Below are 26,199 nucleotides of genomic sequence, written 5' to 3' on the forward strand. Positions count from 1 at the left end.
TGTCATCTCCAGGAGAAGTCTTAGACATGTAGTGTTTGTGTCACGAACACCAGATTTCAAAGCTCACTGCCATTATCTGTCATTTTCTTCTGAGGCTGCCTCGGGCATATTGAGGTCAAACGAGCTGCACTTTCACAGAAGATGTCACGGGACTGACTCAGAGTTCACCAGAGACACGGAACACATACTCGTTGACAGGAGGCCAAGGACAGGTAACAGTCATCTGCAAACAAAAACATTTCAGCCTCTTTTCTGTGTCTCTCTGTCTCTAAAGTTTTCCTCTGCTATTTGTGATGACCTTGTCACCGCTGGAGAGGGAAGTGTTTGTATTGTCTCCTACGCTTTGCTCTCAGGTCAAGAGTTAAAAAACTGCATTTTTTTCATGCAAGCACATGGATATGTAAGTTTGCTTTGTCGGTTAGCTTACCAAGCCTTAGCACCAAGACAGGAAACTGGAGGAAACAGCCAGTAAAGCCCTGTTCACATCGTACTAGTTTTACCTGGGGACCTCCAGTAATTTGTAATAATAGCGGAGGTCATCTGTGATTTTAATCCCGTGCGAATCGTCAGTATCCATAATACATAAAGTAAAAATTACAGCTCATATTACTTACCATATTTCTCGTACCACAGAGTGTTATCCTGTGATAATACTCGGCATCTCTGTGATTTGGGGGTGTGGTTCTACTTTTTCAAGACTTTTGTTTGATTTGTGGCTTTTATCTGCTTCTTGTCACTAAAGAATTATGAAGGATGTACTATAAATTAAATTTTGGACAGATATTTGGGTGCAAAGTCGAGATGTCACTGATCCGTTCACCCATTTAGATGGATGAAATCATTAAATCAAGCAGGAATGTGTACATCAACGAAGGTAGGGCTGATTTAAATACTGCCTGGTCGTTCATAATTTCTTAATCGGGATCAGTAGTATCCAAAATATATTTTCTATTATCCATTAGAATTTGCAAAGTAAGTAAAGCTGTCAAAAAGTGTAAATTGTTCTCTGACGCACAGTGGAGTGAGAATGAAAGTAGCAAAGACATAACTATGGATAGTCAGTTTGAGTAAAACACAGAGTTTGCTTATCCCGTGCGAATGCGCCACATGCAACACAGACGTAGGGGGTCATTTCTGAATCACAGGACATGCCCAGGTGAAACTCCTCCCGTGCAAATAGGGCTTAAGACCAACACAAATCTGTTTTTAAAGTTTAATTTCCGTGCAGCATGAGCAAATGAGATGTATTGTTTTTATTTGTTTTATTTAAAAGTACTATTACATGGATATTGTATTGTTTAGTTGATACAAGCTGGCTATTTTCCCCTTTTTACAAGTCTTTCCCTTTGGCTAAGCTAATTGGTTGCTGGCTCAAGCCACATTTTCATGAGAATGGCATCAATTTGACAACTAAAGGGGAAAAAAAAGTACAATTTATCCCAAAATGTAAAAACGTCAAAGAGATATTAGCCCAATGTTGTCTTCTCGCCCTCAAGCTGTGATGCAGGAACTCCGTTTACACTCACGTATTTTTCATCCATGCCGTCAGTGATTTTGGTCAAGTTGCCTCCCGTCTGTGCTCCTTCAGCCGGCGAACCGGCCGTGTGGTGACAACAACACACGTGTCTCTTGAAAAGGAGGAGCCTGGGCGCGGAGGTACGCTGGAAGATGAAATATATAAAAGGGTTGTACACGGTGGAGCTCTTCGCAAAGAGGCAAGGTAACAGGCTGACGAATGGAGTCATGCGGCCTTGCTCCCGTGAGTGAAACATGCTCCAGAAGCTGACGGCAACATAGGGGGACCAGGCTATGAGGAAACCCAAACTGATCATCACAGCCATCTGAAACAAGAACAGCACTTCAGTCCAGTGGACACAAGAGAGGAGGGAAGATTAAAGAAACAGAGTGGGGGGGCATGTCAATGACGCAAGTCCAATAAAGATGGCAGGGAAAAGAGAAGAAAGAATGGAAAACAGTTCAGAAACAAACCATCTGCTGATTTCAGAAATAACTGAAATGGATATTTCCTTGCAAGAAACATAAGGATCTTCTCTCTGATATGACAATGAATATGAATTTACTCCCACAAACAAACTAATTTAGACTTGGATTTGTTAAATCAGTACTCGAAGTGTAAAAAAAATATACATTTTGCCAGGCTACTTCGTGTCTGTTGAACGGCAAAGTCCTGTCCCTTCCGGCGGGTACTGGGACTGGGGATTTTTATTTCAGCAAAACATATATGCACACTTGTCGTGACAATTTTTTTTAATCTCATTTAAATTGTGCCATGAATTACACATGTGATATTCATGAATTTTAATGATGATTATGTGAGTGGAGAGAGTTGACGTTGGTACTTAAGATAGTAAAGTACCATTTGGTTTTCACTTAAATTGCTCTTTGAAGTTCAGCCCAAACAGGATCACTATCCATTTCTAGGATTTGTGCAAAGTTGAGCTAAAGCTAAATAGCTCCTGCCACGTTTATGCTTCCCAGACATGCGAGTGCCTTTGATCGGCTCATTTAACCCTCGGTCAAATTAACATATCTCCCAAAATATCATACTATCCTCCGGAAAATGATTTGACTTTTCCCACTCCATCAATATTCTCATTTTCTCCTCAAGAAATATGAAATGATCAGACGGGACCAAATGACTTATACCCATGTCAATTTAAATCACGTCAGTCATGTAAAAGTATAGTTTAAGCTCTGTCAGCAGTCTGCATATTCACTGCCTTTCCAGTGCCTTTTCTTTATCTTGTCATACGCCGCCTTACAAACCATAAAACAGCCCTTCTACATTTTTAGAAGATATTCAGGGTTTTCATGTGTTGATAAATAAGCTAGTTGTGCCTAAACTGTATCAGAGGAGTTTTAAACATCACATTTCATTATATATTATAAGATAAAGACTTAAAGTGTCCTTTTTTTGTGCTTAAACTTCATAGATTTAAAGTTGAGAAAGAGAGCGAGCAGAAGAGGTAGACATGGCTGTCATCTGGGATCTATAGAACATCCAAAAATCCATTCATGTGGGACAACAGCTTGAATATGAATGTGACAGGTACAAACATGCACACTATGACGCGTACCCTCTCAACATCGACTCCCCACAGACCAGATGCTAAAACTGTTCACAGAAACCCAGATGTGTAAAACATAAGTGGTGACCAGTCGATGACACTGCGTGAAACACTTTTATTTTTGGACTTTGTCTATCCCTGCTCACTTTTCTGCAAGGCCATCTTTCTTGCTGCACGATCAAAGTTTTTCTTAATTCTGCTGCAAGAATAAGTGATCAAAGCAGCTCTAGTCCTAATTACCACATCTAAATCTTGTAAATCTTGTACTATCGATACAATCAAAACAGGTTCTACCTCAAAAAGAGCAGGAAATATTGTTGTTTGCTTTGTTTGTGATGTTATGTGAGCGTAGTGTCCCCCCCCCACACTCATTGTCTCTAATGCACACAGTTCGTGAAAGTCATGAATATGCATACGCACTCATAGTAAGAAACATAAATGCACAAGATGTGGACAGACAATGGGAATGCTCCCACGAGTCACACACCAGACACTTACAGATAGCACTCCACCCATAATCTCACGCTGAGCAGTGCTCGCAAGTCAAAGGGTGAAAAGCTATCTGCAAATCTCAAAGGAGACCCCGCTTTTTATCTGGTGACCTTTACTCTGCATCTACAATGGAGGGTCTTCGTTAACACAGAGTTTTTGTGGTGTGCACAGATATTCTCTATTTTTTGTCAGGAAATCCAATGGAAAAAACAAATCACAACCATGTGACACGTGTCTGCTTTAATAAAACAAAAACAACTGATCTCAAGCTTTGCACTGTTCTCTCACTATGATGACCTTGATTTTGATACATACATGATCCTTCTGCCTTACATACTCGAACAAATACCAAATATGTATTAAACATGAACACGGGTAAGTATTTAAGCTCTTTTCGCTCCTGTTTGAGTAAAGCTCTCCAAATCCTACACTGCGAAGGACCCCTTAAATTACATTATGCTAGAATCAGTAAGCAATTAACTCAACATAACGTGAAAAATTAAAGGATGTTACTTAGATTTGACAAATGAACACATTATCTGTCATTTCTTTATTCCTTCCATACTGCCCAGCTGTTAAGGCAAGATACTGGTTAATAGCTGGAAGATATTACAAAGTTTACAAATCTTCCTTCACTGTCCCACTAAGGGAAGTTAGTTTTGCAGCAAATGTCCATGTTCATTTGTAAAAGTTGGCGGTACTGGAAGATCGATTAGACATTCTGACACTGATCAGGCATAACATTATGACCACCTTCCTAATATTGTGTAGGTCCCCCTTGTGTCTCTAAAACAGTTCTGACTCTGACAGTGAATGAACATGGGCCTTCTGAGTGTGTCCTGTGGCATCTACCAACAGAATGTTGTTAGTGGGGGCCTTTGGGCCCTATGAGTTAAGGGGAGGGACCTCTGTGGATCAGGCTTGTTCCAGTGAATCTCACAGGTACTTGATCAGTTTGGGATCTAGGGAATTTGGAGGCCAGGACAATATCTTGTTTTTTTTGTTTTTTTTGAGTTCCTAAAGCAGTTTTGTGTGTTTGCCTGTGTCAGGCTGCATCCTGCTGGGGATGGCTGCTGCCATCAAGGAGTGTCATTGCTATGTGGTGGGAGTGCCTGGTCTGGTCTAGGTGGGTGCTCCATGTCTAAGTTCATCCACATGAATGCCAGGTCCAAAAGTTTCCCAGCAGAACATTGAATTGTCACAAGATGGTGAATCTGGCTGCTCGGTGTAAGAATGGGGTCAAATGTAAATCTAACTAACAACAGCTATCTTCTGTAACTACTTGTCCTGTGAAGGGTCACGTGGCAGCTGGAGCCTATCCCAGCTGTCATTGGGCGAGTCTAACTAACAACCATATTTCCTAAAATGACAGTTAGGATTATGTTTTCATCATGCAATGCACTCAGTACTACTGTGATCAAAATGACACAGGTCTGCTACGTTGTTTCAGTCTGTACTGTTGTGTTTGAGTGCCCTGAAGAGCAGTAATTTAAGTGCTGCTAACTGTCTAAACACTGTGGCATGGCGACTGGCAGCAACACAGCCCATTCAGCTGCAGACACCAAGACAGATCATGGGCACAACGTTACCAGCAGAAAAACACCTATAGGGACTCCAGCCAAAGTTAGCATAGCTGTCTCAAGATTAGCCGTAACTACTCCCATCTTTGTCCTGCCGGAGCCCCCTAGGCTTGTGTCATAATGAACAGCTGTGTCTAATATACCCTATTCAGCTAGAGACATTACCAGTCTAAAGTCACTCTGAAGCATGATGCTAGCACTACCATGCTTCTCTGTTGAGGTCATATTAGCCTGGCCTTAAATAGTGACTGCTGTCCACCAGTCATCGTGCTTGGAGTCCTGCCAAGTCATGCTCTCAAAGACCTTAAGATAGAATTGACAAAACTCCAAGCAGATCGTCATGTGCCTTTTTTCCGCAGTTTTATCAATGATGTCTACTTCATGGCTTGGGTTTTTGTTTTGACATGCAATATTAATTGTGGGACTATATACATACAGGCAGTATGTGTCCCTCTTTAAACTACGTCCAATTGGTTCCATTAACTCGGGCAGACTAATGCATAATTAAAGCGAACAGAATGAACCTGACCACAAGTTGGAGCTACAGCAGAGGGTCTTCTTTCTTTCTTTCTTTCTGCTGCTAATGTATTTGATTGAATTAGACCAGTTCCCTAGCTTGCCTATGGCGTGTGTTCTGTTTTTGATAAATCATATTATGTGAGACTTGCAATGCACAAGAGCGAAGTTCAAAACTTGACACACTTCCCTTGTTTGTAACTATGATTGAGTTTTATTCAGTAATAGCATTTCACAATCTCAGAGCTGCATGTAGCCTTTTTTAAGAATTCACTTTTAAGAACTGACTGAAAAACAGGAGTAGCTATACAGTTGCAGAGAGTGCCCTTTGTCTGTGGTTCCCTTTCCCCTTTGCTCTCTCTAAGGCTTTATCACACTCATGAATGAAATGGATCTGTACAAACAAGGCCATGAATAAATGCACACATATGGATGTGCAATCTGTATGCTTAGATGACGCACTCACCAAAGGCCTCATGCAAGATGCAAGAACTATTGCTTCACCTATCACCTCACATGCCTCACAATGAAGTGGAGTGCTCTTGTATCAGCAGAGTGCTATGATGTAGAGGACCACTCTAATGTTTTTTCGTAGCACAGCGTAGGTAGTTATACTAATTCAGTCCAAATCCATTTCCTGCCGCTTTATATTTTTAGAGGATTGATAGACTTATCCTACAAGAAACTCATTTATCTCATTGTTATGCAATCAGATACAGACGGTCCTTTCATTGGATATGTTCATCTGATATTAATATGGGTTGCTTGGAATTTAAATGTCGCCATTTTTTGGCATGACTTTTTATTTTGTTTTAATCAGGCTGGTGTATAAATTCAAATATATATAAATAAATATAAATTATTGATAATATTTGTCGGTAACACATTCGTGCAGTTTTTAGTGGCAAGAATGTTCCAGACTTGAGTTGTATGTTTTTGTCCCAGAACCTAAAGACATGCTTGTTATGTTAGTTACATTAACTGGTGATTCTAAATTGGCTGTGCCGGCAGGTATGAAGGGTTGTTTGTCTCTTTGTGTTAGCCTTGTGATGAACTAGCAGATGGGTACCCTTCTTCTTACCCGACTTTGTACCTCTGGATTTAAAAAAAAAAAATAATAATAATAATAATAACATGAACCACGATGGTAGTGCACAAACCACTGTGGCATCACAGTGGTTACATCTGCTTCCTTTATACAGTGTACTGTTCATACCCAAGATAGCACCTTTACCCAGATTTGGTGCAGTGTACGAGCAAAATTACAGTACGTTGCATGGTATGGAGGACTGAAACTGACTATGATAAAAAAAGATAATAATAAAAATAAAAAGTCTCAAAAGACTCAAAAATAAATTTGTATGCTACTTAAATGCACCCATATTATAACAAATTAAACAAAAAAAAACAATATAGGTATTTATTCATTCATAAATTGATATTTTAGTGTAAATTTGCTTCTGTTTTTTTATTCTGTATTGCATTCATTTTCGATTCAACTGTTTATCATTCACTTAATTTTAAATGTTTTTGTTTCTGTATATACGGTGCATTCAGTTCTGTTATTTTTCCTTTGTATCCCCATTTTTCTTCCCGAAACCAATTTATTTTTCTCTTTTCTTTTCCTGTTCCTATTCCTATTTCTTTTACCTTTCTGCATCATTAATCATGTGAGGATTTTTTCACCGATCGGTTGATTGACATCAGATCTAGGGCAGGGACACGAATGCCTTAAAATGGCATATACATTTATTTACTGAGTCATATATTGATTTTACTGTGGCAGTTTCAGTTCCCCATACAGAAGGAGGACAGCGTCAACACAGTCACCTTATACTTACGAGAGTAATTTTCCTTTCAATATTGCCATTCTGAAAATCATTTCTCTGGATGGATTGGTAGGCCCTGTGCAGCTTCCAGGCGATACCAAAGTAAGTGAAGAGAATGACCAGGCAGGGAAGGATTGTGCACAGTACAGACAGAGTCATGATGAAAGTGGCGTGGTTCAGGGACTCCCCATAGCCGGTCCAGTCTATCGAGCAGGCAAGTCCGAACGGCTCTGGCCCGTAGCTTCCCCAGCCAAGCAGAGGAAACAAGGCCCACAGGCCAGCATACAGCCAGATCCCACATATAACAGTACTGATGGTTTGCCTCCGGAACTTGATACCTGTGTAGAAAAAGATTTTAAATTCAGTGCATCAAGATCCTGTACTACTTTATCCTACACCATAATATACGCTAACTCTTTATATCTCGTTATATCGCTTTGCACCATAAAGGAATGATGCAACTACAGGAGATAACTCCGCAGGTAACCTTTTCCAGCAGCGTTAGTGAGGAGTCTTCAAGTACCACTGGTGCAGGGATGCTTAAAGGATTTGGCCGTTATATTATAGTGGAAAAGGTTGTTCTCTTATAGAGATAATCCGTACAGCACTGAAAATTCTGGGGGAGCTAACACAGAGCACACAAAAATAAATACAGGCTCTTAGTTAAATCAACAAAACCAAAGCTGGGTGCATAAGGAGGTAGTTGGTGGCATGGTGGGGTGAGCTCTGGCAGCAAACAATGCTTCAAACGAACACATCGCCAAATGTCGTATTACGCGACCCTATTGCAAAATACTAATATCAAAATTCTGTACCCTAGAATTAATTAATTAATGTCAGCATTTTTTATTTTTGAGCTGAGTTTTACATTCTAGAGTATGTTCATACCGCAACTTTGTTATGACGGAGGTTAGCGAAAGATTGTGGTTATACCAAACGTCTCCAAAGGGTTTAATCACGGCTTTTCACAGATGAGCCGACATGCATGCCTCCCAGACCTCAGCAATGCTGGTTGATTTCAATTCTTTGGTTCTGAATTAACACAAAAATAAACCGAAAGATTCTAAATATACACAACGCAACCCAGAGAAGCATAATTCAAGCTTAGGTTGTGAAGCGTGATCCGACTGGAAGATAGTTCCAAGGCACTGGAAGTTTATAATCAGCTGGAAACTTAAAGGACTGACGATTAAGTCAATGAGAGTGAAGCATGAATGAAACAGCTAATGCCACTCAGCTAATGCTAATTCAAGATGAAGCGAATGGAACCAGAACCAACTCTATGTTCCAAAACCTAAATTTTAGTTGGTAGTAACCTAGCTAAACCCACATTCACATTACTGTAGGAAATATAAGATAATAACCAGCAGATGAGAGTTTGTTATGGAGAGCTGATATCATCATTGTGATACTCTAAAGATATTTAATGCTTTTTTTGTGTGCCCAAATCTGGATACAGTAATTACACTGTCTTGCCGTACAGTTTACAGCTCCTCTCTTATCTGGAATTTATTCAAATCAGCTCTGGTTTAGCTTATTTCAGTTTTACTTATCATCTTTAGCATCATGTATTCTTTAAAAGTGTAAGAATTTGGTTCAAACATCAACACAACATGACATTTCTAGAGTTTGCAGTATTTTAAATGCTTTGGGAGTATACATGTTGTATATGTAGGATTCTGAAAAATGATTTACCACTTGTGGTCAGCTTCTTTTATTGGATTATTATACTTTCACGCTTTAATGCTGTGCCAGTGGCAACAACCAGACTAATGCAGCCATGCAGGCTGCTTCATCATGTGAAGTTTGCTTAATGTGCCTGAAAAAACAGTCTCAGAGGTTCTAAACCTGCAGACACACTGAAGCTGGGGAACTCCTCCAGACTGATAATATTAAAATTTGTTAATTATTTTTTCCCAAAGTACACTACAATAGCTTTATAAGTTAGATTAGAAAAAAAGCTGCACTAGTGGTAAATTTAACATTTTACATTGCAAACAAAACACTTCTTTTCTTATTTAAAATCAGTCAAAAGTAAAAGTTCATTTTCTAAAAACACAACTCCATTTCCTCATAAATCAAGGAATTCATATTTTTAACCTTAAACCATCATATAATGATCAATAAAGTAGGAAAGGATTTTTCTTTTGGCTTTACCAAAATGACCATAGCTAACGACTTCTTGACTTTTCAGAGAGACCATAAACTTTATTTCTGTAACTTAATCATGCACAAGACGAACTTTGGTCTAGTGCTGGGCGGTATGACCAAAAATGTATATCACGGTATTTTTCAAAATTATATCGGTTTCACGGTATTTGACGGTATTTTTTTTTTTCAAGCACGACTGGGTGTTAACCTTATTTTCTAATAATTTAGAGAATAATTACTGCAGTAAATTGGCTTGGAATGACATATTTTACTGTCATGAGGAGTGAATATTATAGAAAAACATTAATGTCCACACTAGTATTAATGAAGTGAAGGAATCAAAATGCATGACTGTTGACTGTTGCATGACTGCAGTGCTACCTTTACCTGCAGACGTGGATGACGCAGATCGTAGTTTCGTACATTCCTGACATTCCAGGACATGCTTGCGGCCGAGGTGGTGAAGTAAATTGCTCGTGTTGCCGCCTGCGGCTACAACTTTAAGCCGAAATTATGCTTCCGCGTTGACACAGCACGAGGGGGCGTACGGACCTATTACGGACCTATTACGTCCTTGCGGACCCCCGTGCGTCCTACGCAAGGGCCAGACGTGCACCTCCCAAAAATCCTCGACGCGCATCGAGGCGACGCAACAGCAGCGCAGCAGCAACGCAGCAGCAACGCAGCGGCATTGGCTGTGATTGGTCCGCTAACTACATCCGCTGGAGACCGCTTTTCCGGTTTCCACTCATAAAAATCATTGTCTCCTTTGTCGTGCCCTAATTTGCAATAGAAGTATTTCTTCCTCTGCTTGAATAATTTGGACAAATTAAATTTAGCCATTTAACGTTATTGCCTCGTCAAGCGTTGTAAGCTGTTTTTGTTATACTGCACTACTACGGTTGGCTACTATGACTGCAGGAAGTGCGCTAAGAGCGCACCGTTGTATTTGTGCACTGCACGAATGCTGTTTGTAATGTCAAAGATGTGAAAGTTTGATCGATTGATTTTTTGTTTGATTGATCGAAAGATTTATGTTTGTCAAATGTAAATGAATGGGACGCTTTGCGTTTCCAAACAGTCATTTCTGTCCCGACAATCCCCTCCGTGGTAGAAGAAACTCTTACGGTAATTAAAACACCAGCGGTTTATAGTCGGGTGCGGCTTATAGTCGGGTGCGGCTTATATATGGAACAATCTGTAGTTTCCCCAAAATTTAGCTGGTGCGGCTTATATTCAGGTGCGCCTTATAGTCCGGAAAATACGGTACTCGTTCTGTAACTTCAGTTTCAGAACCGTGTTGATCCATTTTGTTCACCTCTCGACACAGGCTGTGCTCTCATATGCTGCTTGTTTGGTGTAACTGCAAAACAGCCCCCTCTCAAACAATGTCCGGCGGCGCGACGTTTTGTGCGCTACTCACCGGTATTGGGGTATATGAGAAATTCATATCATAAAAAAAAAAAAACACCGGTATTCGGTATGAACCGGTATACCGCCCAGCACTACTTTGGTCCATATTATTTTTCAGCTGAGGTTCAGTACTGTTCATCATCAGATGATACGAGCGTGTAAAAAACAATAAGACCATATTTTTTTGTACTTCAAGAACAATTTTTGTTGAGCTCTGTAATCTGTTAAAAATACAGGCATAACATTATGACCACCTTCCTAATATTGTGTAGGTCTCCCTTGTCCCTCCAAAACAGTTGTGCCTCATCAGAGAATGGACATGGGCCTTCTGAGGGTGTCCTGTGGTGTCTGGCAACAGAATATTGTTCTCTGTACTCTGTGGATCATGCTTCTTCCAGTGCATGTCACAGATACTTGATCAGTTTGGGATCTAGTGAATTTGGAGGCCAGGTCAACACCTTGTGTTGTTTTTCATGTTTTTTTAGTTGTTCCTAAAGCGTTTTTGTGTGTGTGCCTGTGTCAGGCTGCATCCTGCCGGGGATGGCTGCTGTCATCAAGAAGTGTCATTGCTATGGGGTGGGGGTGCCTGGTCTGGTCTAGGAGGGTGGTACATGTCCAAACACAGCTTAAACACAGCTTCTTCCCCATGGCTATGAAAAGACTGCTGCAGGAACCATGACCCCCCCATCCTAACCAACCAACCAACCAACACACACACACTACCTCCCACACCAGAAAACGGACCACTACGTTTTGCACTGGTGTAAATACAGACTATTTATATATAGTATTTTTACTGCACCTTAATATTTACTACTTATATTACCTTTATTTTCTTTTTTTCTCTATGCCTATGACATGTAGCTGCTACAAGAGATGCTGCCAAACAGAGTTTCGTTGTATTCTTATACAATGACAATAAAGCTTCTAAAGTTTAAAGTCTAAAGTAATATCCACATGAATGCCAGGTCCAAAAGTTTCCCAGCAGAACATTGTACTGTCACAAGATGGTCAATGGTATTTAGTTCTCCTGTCAGTAGTTTTAATGTTGCGGCTGATTATTGTATGCAGTTAAAGTAAGCTGTTGTTCAGGCATATTCACAAGTCCACTGTATGTCACAATGTACTGTATGTCTCTCTGATATTCCTTAATTTAAAGGAGCAAATGAGGCATGATTTACATCCATTATTCAGTAGCTCACACTCAGGGGTCGCGTTAACCGAATATTTTCCGTCATTGACCGTTTTTTTTTAAATGTGACGGAAAAATCTGAAGGCCATCCGTCATTTTGACAGATTGCAATTCACACCCCTGACCACTTGGTGGCGAGTGACCTTATTAATTGGCCTTAAGATAAAAGAAGACAGAATACAAAAGTGAGGTATGATCAGTCAACTTAATTGTTGGTGATCAGTAAAGCTGCAAATATCAATTGGGTACAGTCCCGATATTTATGTCTCATGTAATTTGGGTGTCATCAATACTTCGTATCAGTGTGGCTGTTTATGATTGATGATAATTAAAAAGGTTCATAAGTAATCCTTTGGGATTGGGTTTCAAAAATGTTCGGTCTTTTTCACCATTTGAGGTTTAAGCCATTTGACCTTTGATTATATTGACTGCGTTCTTTAAGTATTGAAATATGCTATCCTGCATTCGTTCAACATTGGACTGTGGCTCACCAGCTCTAAACTCACTCAGATCTAATTTGATTTTACTCTACCTTTCTTGGGTGGACTTCCTGTCACCAAGTACCTGACCATCCCCATCACAGCTAGAGTCATGATGCTAGTCACGCTGAAAATCATGCCCATCAGTCCGTAGTAGAGGCAAGTGACGTCGCCTCCGATCCAGGCATGGTTAAAGGCTGAAGCGATGGACAGAGGATACATGCTGACAGCCATGCCGATGTCTGTTAGGGCTAAATTCACTGTCAGGAACTCGGGAGCTTTGAGCAGAGTGAGGCGACGGCCTGCACTGACCAGGACTGCTGCATTCCCCACGATAGATAGAAAAGCTGCAGGAAACAACACAAAAAGGACAGAAAACATATAAAGAACATCATAAAAAAATCTCTTTATGAACCTATCCCTGCAGAAAAATTAATCAGAAGGTGTCATCAACTACCCAGGGTCAGGTAAGGTGTCAGGTAAGGTGTTTCATTAGGAACAAGCTACTATTCCTACTACAGTATTAATTTCTCATTTGATCATTGCAGAATTATGGCGGTTAATTGCATCACATATTTACATTGATTATATTCTCCCATTTGTTTTATTGTCTGTTTCTAACAGACATGGCCGCTTTTACATGACCTTGTGTTTTGTTTACAGCATGGAAAAAGAGATCTGTTTAAGTATAATATAAAACATAAGAATAAAACATTTCTGATTTATGGACATGAAGCAGCTGATAAAGCGTGTGTGCTGACACACTTTTTCCCCCGATGGCTGTTTGTGTTTTTAGGATTAATATAGAGTCATGTCTAATTTCCAACTCTGCTCTCACCCTTTCACCCTGAGCATCATCCATTAAAGAATGCTCTTTAATTCTGCTAGGTTCAAGACAGGGTTTTATTTAACACTTATGTATTTGAAAATGTGGTTTCTCACCGCATTTTCGCTTGCAGCTGTTTTTCAAAACGTCATCCTCCCTCCAGTAAACTGAACCTTTGTTACTCTTCTTCTTTGGACTTCTCATCACTATGGGCTGCCTACACTATGGGCTGCCTATACTGAAACATCAAGACTGACATGAAAAATCATTAATGTTCAACTCTTCACTGTGTCTCATTTAACCCAAGAAACAAGTGACACTTTGTGCAAATACTGCGTGTAAGTACAGTATGTATGCTAAAGTTTTTCAAGCTTAAATCGTTTCCCTCCTTAGATACAGTTGTTTTGCATCCCTGTTAAAACAGGCAGGTTTTATGAATGAACAAAGACGAATAGTATCTGCACTTAAGTGCCTTTATTTTGAGGACATGCAATGGCACTGAAAACCAATCTGACACATTTCAGAGAAAATACAATAAAATTAAAAAACGGAGAACTGCATGAGTTTGTGCACCCTTTTATGATTGGGTACGTGGCTAAGATCATGTGAAATAGTACACATTCGTCTTCACTTGCAGTGACTCTGATAGGCCACAATGAGCTTACAAAGCATTAACAGGATCCTATTGTTGAAAGGAGGCTACAAAAAATGTCTACGGTATTAGATCTATCATGGAACACCATGGATACACCATACCAAGACAGGCACCAACAAGTGGAGAAAACATGGCATAGCCGCAGCCTCATCAAGAACAGGACATCCCCCCTAAAGTGATGAGAAGACAAAGATAAAACTAGCGAGAGAGGTTGTCAAGAGACCAACAGTGTCATTACCGGAGCTGCAGCTTTTTCTGGCAATTACCAGCTGTTCTTCACATGTTACAACTATCTATAGGGCAAAGTGGCAAGATCCAAGCTTTGTCTGAGCAAACTCAATGTCCCAGTCTCCCAAAGCCATGTGGGGGAAAAAAAGTTTGGGGGGCAAAAACATTGTCAAAAGAACACCATAATCACTGTGGTGGTCACAGAATCATGCTTTGGGATGCATTCCTTCAGCTGGAAATTTGGCTTTAGTGAAAGTGGAGGGAATCATGGGTAGCTCCAAGTACCAGTCAGTCATGTTGCTGTTACTCTTCGGTCCATAATAAAACACGGCCAAACGGTTTGATTGGCATGGCAGGTCTTTGCCAGAAGATAGGGTTCCAGACCCTTTGAACAGGGCCCTGAGCTGAATCCTGTAGAAAATCCAGAGGTGTGCACGAGAGGTGGCAGGTAATCTGAAACATTTTTGCAAATAAGAGGAAAATATTCCCAAGTCAAGATGTGCCAAAATGATAGGTTCTTACACAAAGTGTACTCCAATTAAGTATTAGTTCAGGGGTGTGCACAGCTACGAATGAGACGTTTGAAATGTGTCACGTTGGTTTTCAGTAGCATTCCATTGGCTGTCATTTTTAAAACAAAGATACTATAGAAAAGTACTTTTTCTATATCACAAAAATGTACTGATTTAACAGCAGTGTTATCAGTGTTTTCTTGCCTTTGTTTAAGAATATGTAAAGGAAACATGTCCACAGAAAGGAAAACTCACTCAATATCTGATCACTGGAAACACAAAATAATGGTGTAGGAGTTGTTATTATTTGTTTATGTGCTTATTTATGGCATGATGTGCATTATTCCATGCCGATTAAAAAAAAAAAAAAGATACTGTAAATGCATAAGCCATACAATGTGATTCTCAGTATGTAATGTTCTATCGTCATTATGCAATATCTATCTTCACTGCATGTAACTTCTTTCCATGATGCTATGACAAATCTGTAGGAGCATATAAACTGCCAGCTGGATGGAAATCACATATAATCGTGTAGTTCATGTGGGAGAAGAACTGATTAATATGTAACAGATTGCATCTTGGGAAAAATTGGTTGCTTTCACTACGGTGCAGTAGTACGAGGTGAGTGTGAGGCTTAGTGTGACTCTAAAAATATAACCATAATTAATTACAGAATTATTGCTAATGTCTTTTCCATTACAGAGATTGGTTGTTGTGTTACGGATTCAACCTGCTTTACATAATATCGCTCTCCCGCATGAGCTTATGGATATTTGATTGATACAACATACACACAATATTATTCTCATGCTGTTCAGTTTTTAAATAGTCCTTTTAATCTTTGGAAAAGCTTTGGGTTTTTGACCCTCTGTGGTCCTACTGCAATTTTCCTATGCCAGAGCAACCTTGGCAGAAGTCATCTGGTTTCACACCTTAGCCTTGAGCTTTGTGCTATTATTATACAGAACACTAGAGCACACTTTAGCATATGTTTAGTTATTAGTATTTGAATTGCCTTGAACTGCTCACTTTGGCTGGTGTATTGAAAGTTTTGTTTGTGCATGAACGTCATTCATACAGCGGGCGCATGCAGTTCACCCATGCCTATACATACATACATACTGTACACATTCAAATACATATAATGTAGCTGCCTCATACAATGATTTCAGAAAACCTGGAACTTCCAGTTTCTAATTTAATAAATACAAAAGCAGGAATGGTGACGTTTGATTGCTAAGGCACTCTTCTGTGTGGATAAATGGGAATAGGTGATCAGTGCAGATTAAGTCAATGGATAAACAACTGACCATTTCACAGGGAGAATTCCTCCTCTGCATTTGGACTCCCAAGCTTTAACATCTCTTTCCCCACGCACAGAGCATCGCTTAAATATCTTTTAGGTGTTCAGATTTTGCAGTATGAATCAAGTCTACATTTCCCACTTCCAGTCCAGCCTCCTCTCTCTCCTCCGATTTCTCGAGGCATCCAATCACTGCCTGAGTTCCTGGTTGACAATCAAGCCTTTCCCTCTTCTTTAAGTCGTATTTCATGTCTATTCACAATCACCAATTATCAAGTCTGAATCAAGATCACCACAAATAAAGGTAATTTTAAAGATAGGGTTGGGGTGTCTCCTCCGGCTGGATTCATTTTAAAATTCATGCACACTGGTTATGGAAAGATTTGAGCACTCATGCCAGCGGGGTTTTCTAAAAAATTAAATCGGCCAGTTGCATCATTTTGACATAGTTAATGAGGTCGCACATATAGTCAGATAACTGTCAAACTGAAGCTTCTGCTGGCTGCAGAATTGTTCACATTTGTATGCTGTAATGTTGCCACCTCACTTCTGGGGTCTGGGGCACTGTCCCCTAGAATACAGAGCATAACCCAAGAATAACGCAGAGATTGTTGATTGGAAACTACTCTGTTGGACTTCATGTGATTGTTACAACTGCTTTGCTGCGAAAAATCGTTTGATGAATTATCACTGAGAAAATCACAAGATGAACTATCTGTACAGTGTGATCCATGCGTACGACTGGTCAGACTGTTTACGCAGGGTATAACAGGACTCTGTCATGGCTGTGTGGGAAAGAACATTCACATCAGGAGAGTCAGGATCAATTATTTCAAGGCATTAGAAACGACCATCAGTCATGAAATACAACAGCTGTTTAATGTTTCTTATTGACACTAAAAGGGATAAACTCATTGACTCCGGTGTAGTGAGGAAGGCATATGACAGACTGTACACTTTAGTGCTTGTAGCTGAATTACACAGTACATTGTACACAAAGAAGTAGCACTTCTTTTCATGGGGATGGAATAATAATTTTTGTTGTTCTAAATGCTTTAAAGTTTTGTTTATTGAATCTTTTTTGGCAGCATTAACTAGTATAGCTGGCTGTGCTGAGCACAGGGTACATTCACTACATTTCCACATTTGACTCTAGTATGATTCCAACATGTTCATTACTGTACCAACAATAATTACTATTCTTTAATTATAACCTCATTTCTATCAGCGTCTGAAGGACAAAAGGACACACACAGACCAGGGAGCTACATTAGCATTGAACAGCAGGTTAACAAAGGCGACGCTCGCATAACAAGGAGTGGCATTTTAAAAGCTTTATTTAAATGCTGTGAGCAGCACAAAATAAATTCCATCTATCTTCAAACCTATATAAACCTGGACAATAATTCCAGTCTACTGGGACTGAAAGACGTAGGTTAATTAGAATAGTAATTTAACTGTGAAGAGTAAAAATAACAGGCTCCTAGAAAGACACCTAATTAAGACATACTGACATGTTACATACGTGTCGTGCATGAGATATAATATATGCTGTCTGTGTTGCTGACAAAATAGTTTTTTTAATTATATTTCTGATTTCGATAACAATAAAATCCACTATACATTACCATACCGTATAGTAAGTTATGTTTCCTGTCTTACTTCCTTCTTATTTAGGCCAGATAGGAGGCATGTTACATGGAAACACCTCAGGAGCAATAATATCGCCATGGCATTTAGGCAGCAAAAATGGAAATGACAACAACCTCGATATGACAGAAATGTAATTTTCCACAGCAGACAGGTTGAACTGTTGCTGACAGCACTAAGAAATATGTTCCCACAAACCTCATGTGGAGCTCAAGAGTCTAACAGAAGACATCTGCCCCGTAGGCCTAAGTATTATGACTTATAACATCAGTGTGCGGTCTGAAGTCTAGAAAATGTGGTGTACGTGTAATTTTGTCTTTAGATCTATTCTGTCTCTGTTTGAGGTGGTTGAATAATGATGGTTAAATAATTATGCCTGTGTTTAAATGTGTACAGCAAGCAAACTTCCTATCATGTTAGGGGGTTTGACAAAAGTTAAATTAAATTTAAAATGCAGTTATTCTTTTTGTTTTGTTTTGTTTTTGTTAATAAAGCTTTATTCAAATAGAAACCAATAACAAAAATATACAGCTTTACACTTAAAACTGTTAAACAATATACTGTGCAAGATCACTGGTATATGAAATAGGGAAACAACAACAAAAAAAACGGGAAGAAAAAAACATGCAAGGGGGATAAGATCTTTGTACAAGCAGATGCGGTTTTACCTGCTTTCTGACTTTTAAAAAACAGAAATGTGGGAGTGTATTGACTGATCTCTGGATAGAAAGCAACACCGCAGAGTTTCCTACCAATACATTTGCTTTTATGAATATGACATGTAGCCAAATAATTATAAGTCTGATCAATAATTCCGAGGTGTTGTTCTGAAAATTATTCTAAGAAACCAAACAATACATTCCTCCTAAGCAGCACATTATTCATCACATTAATGAAGTTACAAATTTTCTTTACAGCTACAATGCCAAAACACAGGCACAATAACTTCTGCAGATTTAGAACAACAACTACATGTCAATGTCTTTTTTTCATTATTCATTTCTAAAGCTTTTTGGATAGAAATTGTGACAATCTTGTGTTTACTGCTAACCATTGATTATCTTGGTAACATCTCTTGTTTTCCATGCAGCTAGTGTGTGGTGGGTTTATCCAGTATTTTTGTCAGCCAGTATTACAGAAGGAATAATGTGTTTTCAGTGTTATGTCACGACAGACAGTGCCATGTAGACATTTATTTTTTATTTTTTCAGGAGCAAACTCTTTATAAAACGTGTACCCCTATTACCTGAACAGGGGGCACATATAGCTTTTGAGCTACAGTGGGAAATGCAGTGTTTTTCAATTAGACCACTGCTAACATTATTAACATTAACATTAATGCAGCATATCTGACATTGCATTGGCTTAATGTTCAGAATTTGCTCTATCACTGGAATGTGAAAACAGTTATGCAATAACAAAAATATAAGTGTAAGTAGTCCTGTGAGCAACACTAGCTTATTGCTTATTTTGGTATTTGTTTTCCATAGCACTAGATTTATTTATTTTTTTGATACATGAACTAATATATTGTTCATGAATAAATTTTAGCTAGAGAATGTCATATAATGAAATTTCCAGCAGTATATGAGCTCTTCAGTTGGAACGGAAATTGTGTCAGTCGATTTAAGCTCTCTATATATGTTATCAGCTGGAAATCAATGTCTGTGTGCATGTAGGCTTCAGCCAATTTGAAGTACGAAATTGGTCGAAGAGCTGAGTGCAGATACGGTATACATCTGCTTCTATAGGTGAAGCTATAATGCTTGTGACTCCTACAGAGAAAGCAAATTAAATGTCATTTTGAGGTCCAACGAGTGACCATGGCAGCTGAGGCAGTAGGGGTTAAGGTTCATACAGACATACATAGAGCTACCTGTAGTGATTAGGGTTTGGACAGTGGCTGAGAATGTGTCTGAGTGAAGAGAGCAACAGGGGATGTCACAGCAGCAGATGAAATTAATAAAGGCCTTTTTTCATCACTCGATGAAGCTTTTTCATAGTCTACTTTTCATATAGACTCCATGCTGATTTTTTGCCCGCTTACAAAGACATTCACAGTCTATAATTTTGATGGTAGGTTTATTATAACTGAGAGAGACAGAATATCAACAACAAATACACAAAAAAACACATTACATAAAGGTTGTAAATCGATTTGCATTTGTGTTTGATCCCTAAACAAAACATGATTTGGTATTTGGTGGTGAGACACATCTCAGGAGGGATTTTTGTCCACTCCTCTTTACAGGTCCTCTCTAAATCATTAAGGTTTTGAGGCTGTTGCTTGGCAACTGGAAGTTTCCTCCACAGATTTTCTTTGGGATTAAGGCCTGGAGACTGGCTAGGCCACTCCATGACCATAATGTTCTGCTTCTTGAGCCACTCCTTTGTTGTCTCGGCCATATGTTTTGGGTAATTGTCATGCTGGAAGACCCATCAACAACCCATCTTCAACGTTCTGGTTTAGGGAAGGAGGTTGAATCAAAGCTTCATTCCTGCATCTGACATGTTATGTCATGTTTCCCCAGATTTCACCGCAATGGAGCAACTGCTTTGACCGGACATTGGATCACCTGTTGTTCATTACATCATTACACCACCATTGTAAACAGCAACACAGCCAACCAAGTACAGACGTGTGGATTCAATGAATACAAGTGAAGTCGCAGGATTCTTTTTCATGCAGGTATGTGTCTCCAGACATGTTATTATCCTGGTTTTGATCATATTCAGGACATAGAGTTTAATTCGAACATGTGAAATATCCCTGTTTATGATCATAACTGGACCCAGGTTTCTGATCATCTGCCTGCAGAGGTTTCTTGATTCCTTAAGATGTCAATCACTCTGAAACTGAGTTACCTCAATAGTTGACAATGAATGATTTGATGAATGAATGACTTCTCCATCTTATTTTCCCACTCGTGGAATATAAGTGTGACAGTACAACTCAGACCTTCCCTCGGTTTCAGCTTGTGGGTCACAATTTAAGTTTTCATAAATAATTACTAATACAACACTGAACTGAGTTGTTCATGTGCGTTATAACCATCGTTTCACGTCACATTCTGCAGTCAGCTGCTGCACTGTATCGCAGCCTAATGTAAATATATGTAAAAGAATGAAAGCGCAACTAAACCAAGGAGAATGATACGGAGGCTGTAAAAACACCCTTATCAGATTACTTCCTCAATTCTCTACGATATCTTAAAGTTTAAGACTATGTTTAGCTGTGAAGGATTCAGCTTTTAAGTTATGTGAACAGAATGTTAAAAAAAAAAAACATGCAGAGTTTACTAGACTGACACAGGCAGTTTGTCACTCGAATTGTGACCCCTCAATAAAGCAGACAAGAAATCCGCTTAAAAGATTTACTTCACATGAGTCATCACTGAGAAAATTTAGATAAATCCATGCAAACTCAAAATACTAATAGTAATAGGCTTTGCAGAACGAGCAAATTAAGTAAGCAATGGACTACTTACCAATTATGACCAGGTAGATCCCTGCCCAAACGTCAACAGTAGGTGACAGTTTGGATGTGTATTTATCGTCCATGTTTGTCCAGTTAGTCACATAAATGACTCAAAGTAGAGAAAACACCTCTTCCAGGTTCTAAAGTGTGGTTCCACATGTATTTGCACTAAGCATTTTTTTCTCTCAGCCCTCTCATGCCTACTGTGCAGTCCAGCATCTGACACCTAATATACCTGTGAAAATAAACCACACAGATAATTTACCGTGCGGTACACAATGGCACCATCGTCAGACCCTCCCACCACCCGTCTGCATGCACAACCCACAGAAACACAGCAGTAACTGTGTACACGCACATGTTTCTATGACCGCCTTTTGGAGGACAGTCATTAAGCTAATGCGTTCCCTTGCCCTAACCTTAACCGTCACTTCAACTGATGACTTGCCCAATCATTTCCCCCAAACCCCAAATGAATTCTGACAACAACCCTAAAACCAGGGCTTAACCCTGTCTTGTCAGAAAGGGACCACCGCTCAAAACATCCTGACTTTCTCAAAATACTCTCTTTTACAATGTTTCAAATTGAAACTGGTCCTCACAAATATATCACATTCAAGAACACGCACACTGCCTGTGCAGATAATTATAATTACTACCAATCATTTCAGAACACTTTCCACTCGACTCTTAACAGTCATTTACACATATACACACAAGGTTGATAAAAGCCTCAGGCAATTACACTATATGTCAGTGCTGGCAACCATAGATTTTAATATCTTACATTGATTGTCAGGAGCTTTATTATATCTTACTTGATCGGCCGAAGATTGAATTGAATGACATTCATTTCTTTGTATTGGATTTATGGTGCAAACCAGCCTGCTGTCTGTCTACGAATATAATTCTGACCTGTGTGTGTTCATATTCTCTTAAATGTGGGTGTAAGTTTGGATATTAGAGGAACATCTAAATTAGGATGCTTTGTAACTCTTTTCTGGTAGGTGTGCTGCTTGCTTTTGTATGAATGTATGAATTTGCCATTAGGGCTGTTGGTTGTCTAAACTGGACATGCTCTGACTCCAAGGCTAACTGAACTATTGGCCCTGATTTCAGCACTATAGCCTGCAGGATGCCTTTATCATGCACCTTACTCCGCACGTATCCAAGTGATCTTTGCACCCCTTTTTGTGTGAAAAGGGCACTGAAATCACATTTTCACATAGTTCAAGGTTCAAGGTTCAAGGTTCTTTATTTGGCCATTTGTGCATAAACCAACAGTCCAGGTACATTGGAAATCCTGTGCAGGGCTCTCAGAGTCAACAGTTTAGTTAAAAAGAGGTATAAAATATAGAAATCACTATACAACAAAAATATAAATCCAAAATATAGAAACAATATACAACTGTAATATTACAATAATGTCTCTCTGATGTACAAAAATGCTGTCAAGGTGTAAATGATGTAACCACACACAACTATCATCAAGTCCTATATCGCTGTAGAGAAAGAACATAGCATTCTCTCTAAGCAAACTGGCTAGATGTCACAGCCTTTTTACTAAATGTTGTAGAGATTCAGCATATTAGACAGTGGACATTTACGTAGTTCACACGAGAAAGTGTTATTTATGAGTCTGTTAAAAGCCCTCACAGGGTCAAACAAAATGTCAGGTCTTGCTAATGGAGTGGGTTTTTCTAGAGGGACTGCTTTGTTCCTTATCTGTTTACATAAACATATGGACAAAAGGCATACACTTCGTGCATCATTTTGCATATGTAGTCTGGTGATGTGCATGAAAATAAACACTACAGTGGATGGCACATTGCAACAGAACATTTTCATCATAAAACAAATATGGCATTTAGAAAAAATGCAAATAAATACAGGACAAACAAATTGATAAACACATCCACCAGAAAATGCAAAATGTACGAAAATGTTTGGAACAAGTTGTGCAAAATCTTAAATTCCCTAGGGACACATTAAACTGACATATGTGCTAAGTAGTGTTGTAAGACAGTGAAGTTGAAAATGGATTCATATTTGAGATACATAAACTAATTTGAAGGCATATCATTTACCATATGAGGTGACATTTAGATACTGATGATCTGTTAAGTGAATCAATAAAATCATAGGGATCTGATCATTTATTAATGCAAAGCAGTGGGAATTCAGGATGTTGTTTTAATTGTGTAAATGTGCCGTACAGTAAGTGTTTTACAAATAGGCAAAAAAGGTTGTTGCATCTACAATTACAGACTGCTGAAATATTTTACATATAGTGCTTGTTTTTCCAAAGAAAGAGCAATATACGCAGGGAAGTATAGCAAAATCAAGAATCCAGGTTAAAAACAATGTGTAGGCAGCATCGGCCTCAGAGATGTATAAAGAGTACAGCACCCCTGCAGTATCATAACTAGGGATGGAGTGGGTTATCCAGCCCTCAGTAACATCCTTATCAACATCCCCACCGGTGTCCTTCAGTATTATTATATTCCTTATTCCATTTGTTCCAACAAGATTGCATGCATGTATGGAGCGTTCATGAACCTTCCATCGCCACTTAAACATCTTTCTTGCCTGTGGTCTATCTTTAGCACACATGACAGTGAGCTGTTACATAAGCTATTGCATTGAAGGATGTGGAGTGACAAGTGAATACTTGAATACTAGAAAGCATATTTATTATAGTTTTGTAGCATCTTTTGTTGTATTCTCCATTTGTTATCCCCTGATTTTTCATCTCCTGCCATTCGGCAATATATAGATTTGTTTGTGGAAATATCCTGACAGTATTTCCTTCTGGCCAAAGTCATTTCTTATTTTGTGAAATATCTCAACACCTGCTTGATGTGAATGAGTGGCAAACTAAGGTTTTGTACAGACATTTACCGGCTTTTCCTTAGCACTGCTATTATCTTTAGTTTATAACCAAAGCTGTACTAGCTGCACTTAGCTAACTAACTAGCAAGCTTGTTAACAAACAAACTAGATACCTAGCTGGTTACCTGATTATTATTCCTACAATATATTACCATGTTAGCAATGTTATTGTGCGCTTTTTGGAATTTGGGGTCCCCAGATAATAATCATCTTGATTGATGACAGAAGGATTTCAGAAGAATTAGAATATGCGTGTTTTTTATATCTAAATGAGGGTCACTTTGGGATACATGATCCTGGCTTGTAAGATTATACACCCTCCACATATGGAGACTGAATGTCCCAAAATATTACATGAGTCTGATCTATCTACATGGATGTTTGTGTTGTCATCACCAGGTTTATAGTGGTCTGGAATAGTGTGACTGGATTAAGTTTGGAATGGAGAGAGCTATTTTAAGTCCCTCTGACCTTTCTGTATCCTCTACGTTAATGATTTTATCATCTATATGACCTTATCCCTTATTCGTTAATATTCATCACTAGAGTGAGTAGTTTCAAGAATTGTTGATGTATGGCGATGGTGTATGGGAATTCTTTCCTTTTTAATGAAACGGTACCTCTCTAAAAGCAATTGGTCAGGGTATGGTAAAAGATTTTGACGATACAAAATTCTCGCCGTTATCCTTTAACAACGCTGTTTAAGTCCCTTTTCTTTTTTACACTGAATAAATCTTCTCCCAAGAATACAGGATATGGTGCCGTGATAACCAATCCACCAACTATTTCAAAGAACCGAAAGAACCAAAAAATGTGGGATTACGTAATATTGTCAACTATTTATTACTACTAAAACATCCACATATGGACAATGGGCCCCCGGTCTCTATTTGTTTTGTCACAGAAACCCAACTAGCATAGTGCTTCTACAGTGTGTATGTGTGAGCATAGGACTAGGAATACTCAGGAATTTATCTTGGTCAAATATGGCTTTCTCTTTATGTATTCTTGTCACGTCTCGTCTCGTCATCCCACGCTTATCTGGATCCAGGTTGCGGGGCCAGCAGCCTCAGCAGGGAAGTCCAGACAGCCCTCTCCCCAGCCACATCCACGAGCTCCTCCGGAGAAATCCCCAGGCGTTCCCAAGCCAGACGAGAGATATAATCCCTCCATCGTATCCTGGGTCGGGCCCCGAGGTCTGCTTCCAGTGGGACATGCCTGACACTCCTCTCCCGGGAGGAGAGATAATGTTCAAAAGTGAAATAATAGATAACATGCTCTTCAGATATGCTGTCAAAGAAATCTTGTATAATAAGAATAAGAATAAGAATAAGAAAACCATTATTTGTCCCACAATGGGGAAATTGCAGTTTGCAACAGCATGCAGAAATGACAGAGATGGAACAGATAATAGACATATTGCACAGACTGGTGTTATTACACCAAGGTGTAATAATATTGCACATATTAGGAGTGCTCGCCGTGGAGCCCAACGGCAGCAGGAAGGAAAGACCCTCTGCATCTTTCCTTCAAACATCGAGGGTGAAGCAGACCGTCACTGAAGCTGCTCCTCAGTCCCTTCAGGTCACCATGGAGGGGGGCGGGACTCATCGTCCAGCATGGAGGACAGTTCAGCCAGAACTCCCCCGTCACCCACCTCCCCCACCGAGTCCAAGGGGCAGCCCAGGACAGAGCTGGACTTCCTGATGATCTTATCCAGCTTCTTCCTTTCTTCCTTCCTTCTGGGAAACTTCAGGATGTTTGTCCTGTCTTTAAGGCCTTTTAGTTGAGGATCTGTAGTCGATCAGGTCTTTCTCCTTGACTGAAGACCTCTCTTTGTGAAGCTTTACTGTCATTGATGAGCTGCCGGTGGACTGGTTTAGGGGATCACATTTCTCCAAATCTACACAG

The 26,199-nt window shown here is 39.4% G+C and overlaps 1 protein-coding gene across 1 annotated transcript; it reads right to left on the bottom strand.

Annotated features, from left to right (window-relative positions):
* Positions 1 to 1,466: 1,466 nt before the first annotated feature.
* On the bottom strand, positions 1,467 to 21,479 carry opn8a (opsin 8, group member a; the record flags this gene model as incomplete). Its single annotated transcript, XM_084560629.1, has 4 exons — positions 1,467 to 1,841; positions 7,519 to 7,844; positions 12,795 to 13,088; positions 21,407 to 21,479. 4 exons carry the CDS (start codon positions 21,477 to 21,479, stop codon positions 1,467 to 1,469), a joined length of 1,068 nt encoding a protein of 355 aa, XP_084416755.1.
* Positions 21,480 to 26,199: the final 4,720 nt, after the last annotated feature.

Source organism: Chelon labrosus, assembly GCF_963514085.1.
Source record: "Chelon labrosus genome assembly, chromosome: 14".
In the NCBI taxonomy this organism is placed as follows: Eukaryota; Metazoa; Chordata; class Actinopteri; order Mugiliformes; family Mugilidae; genus Chelon; species Chelon labrosus.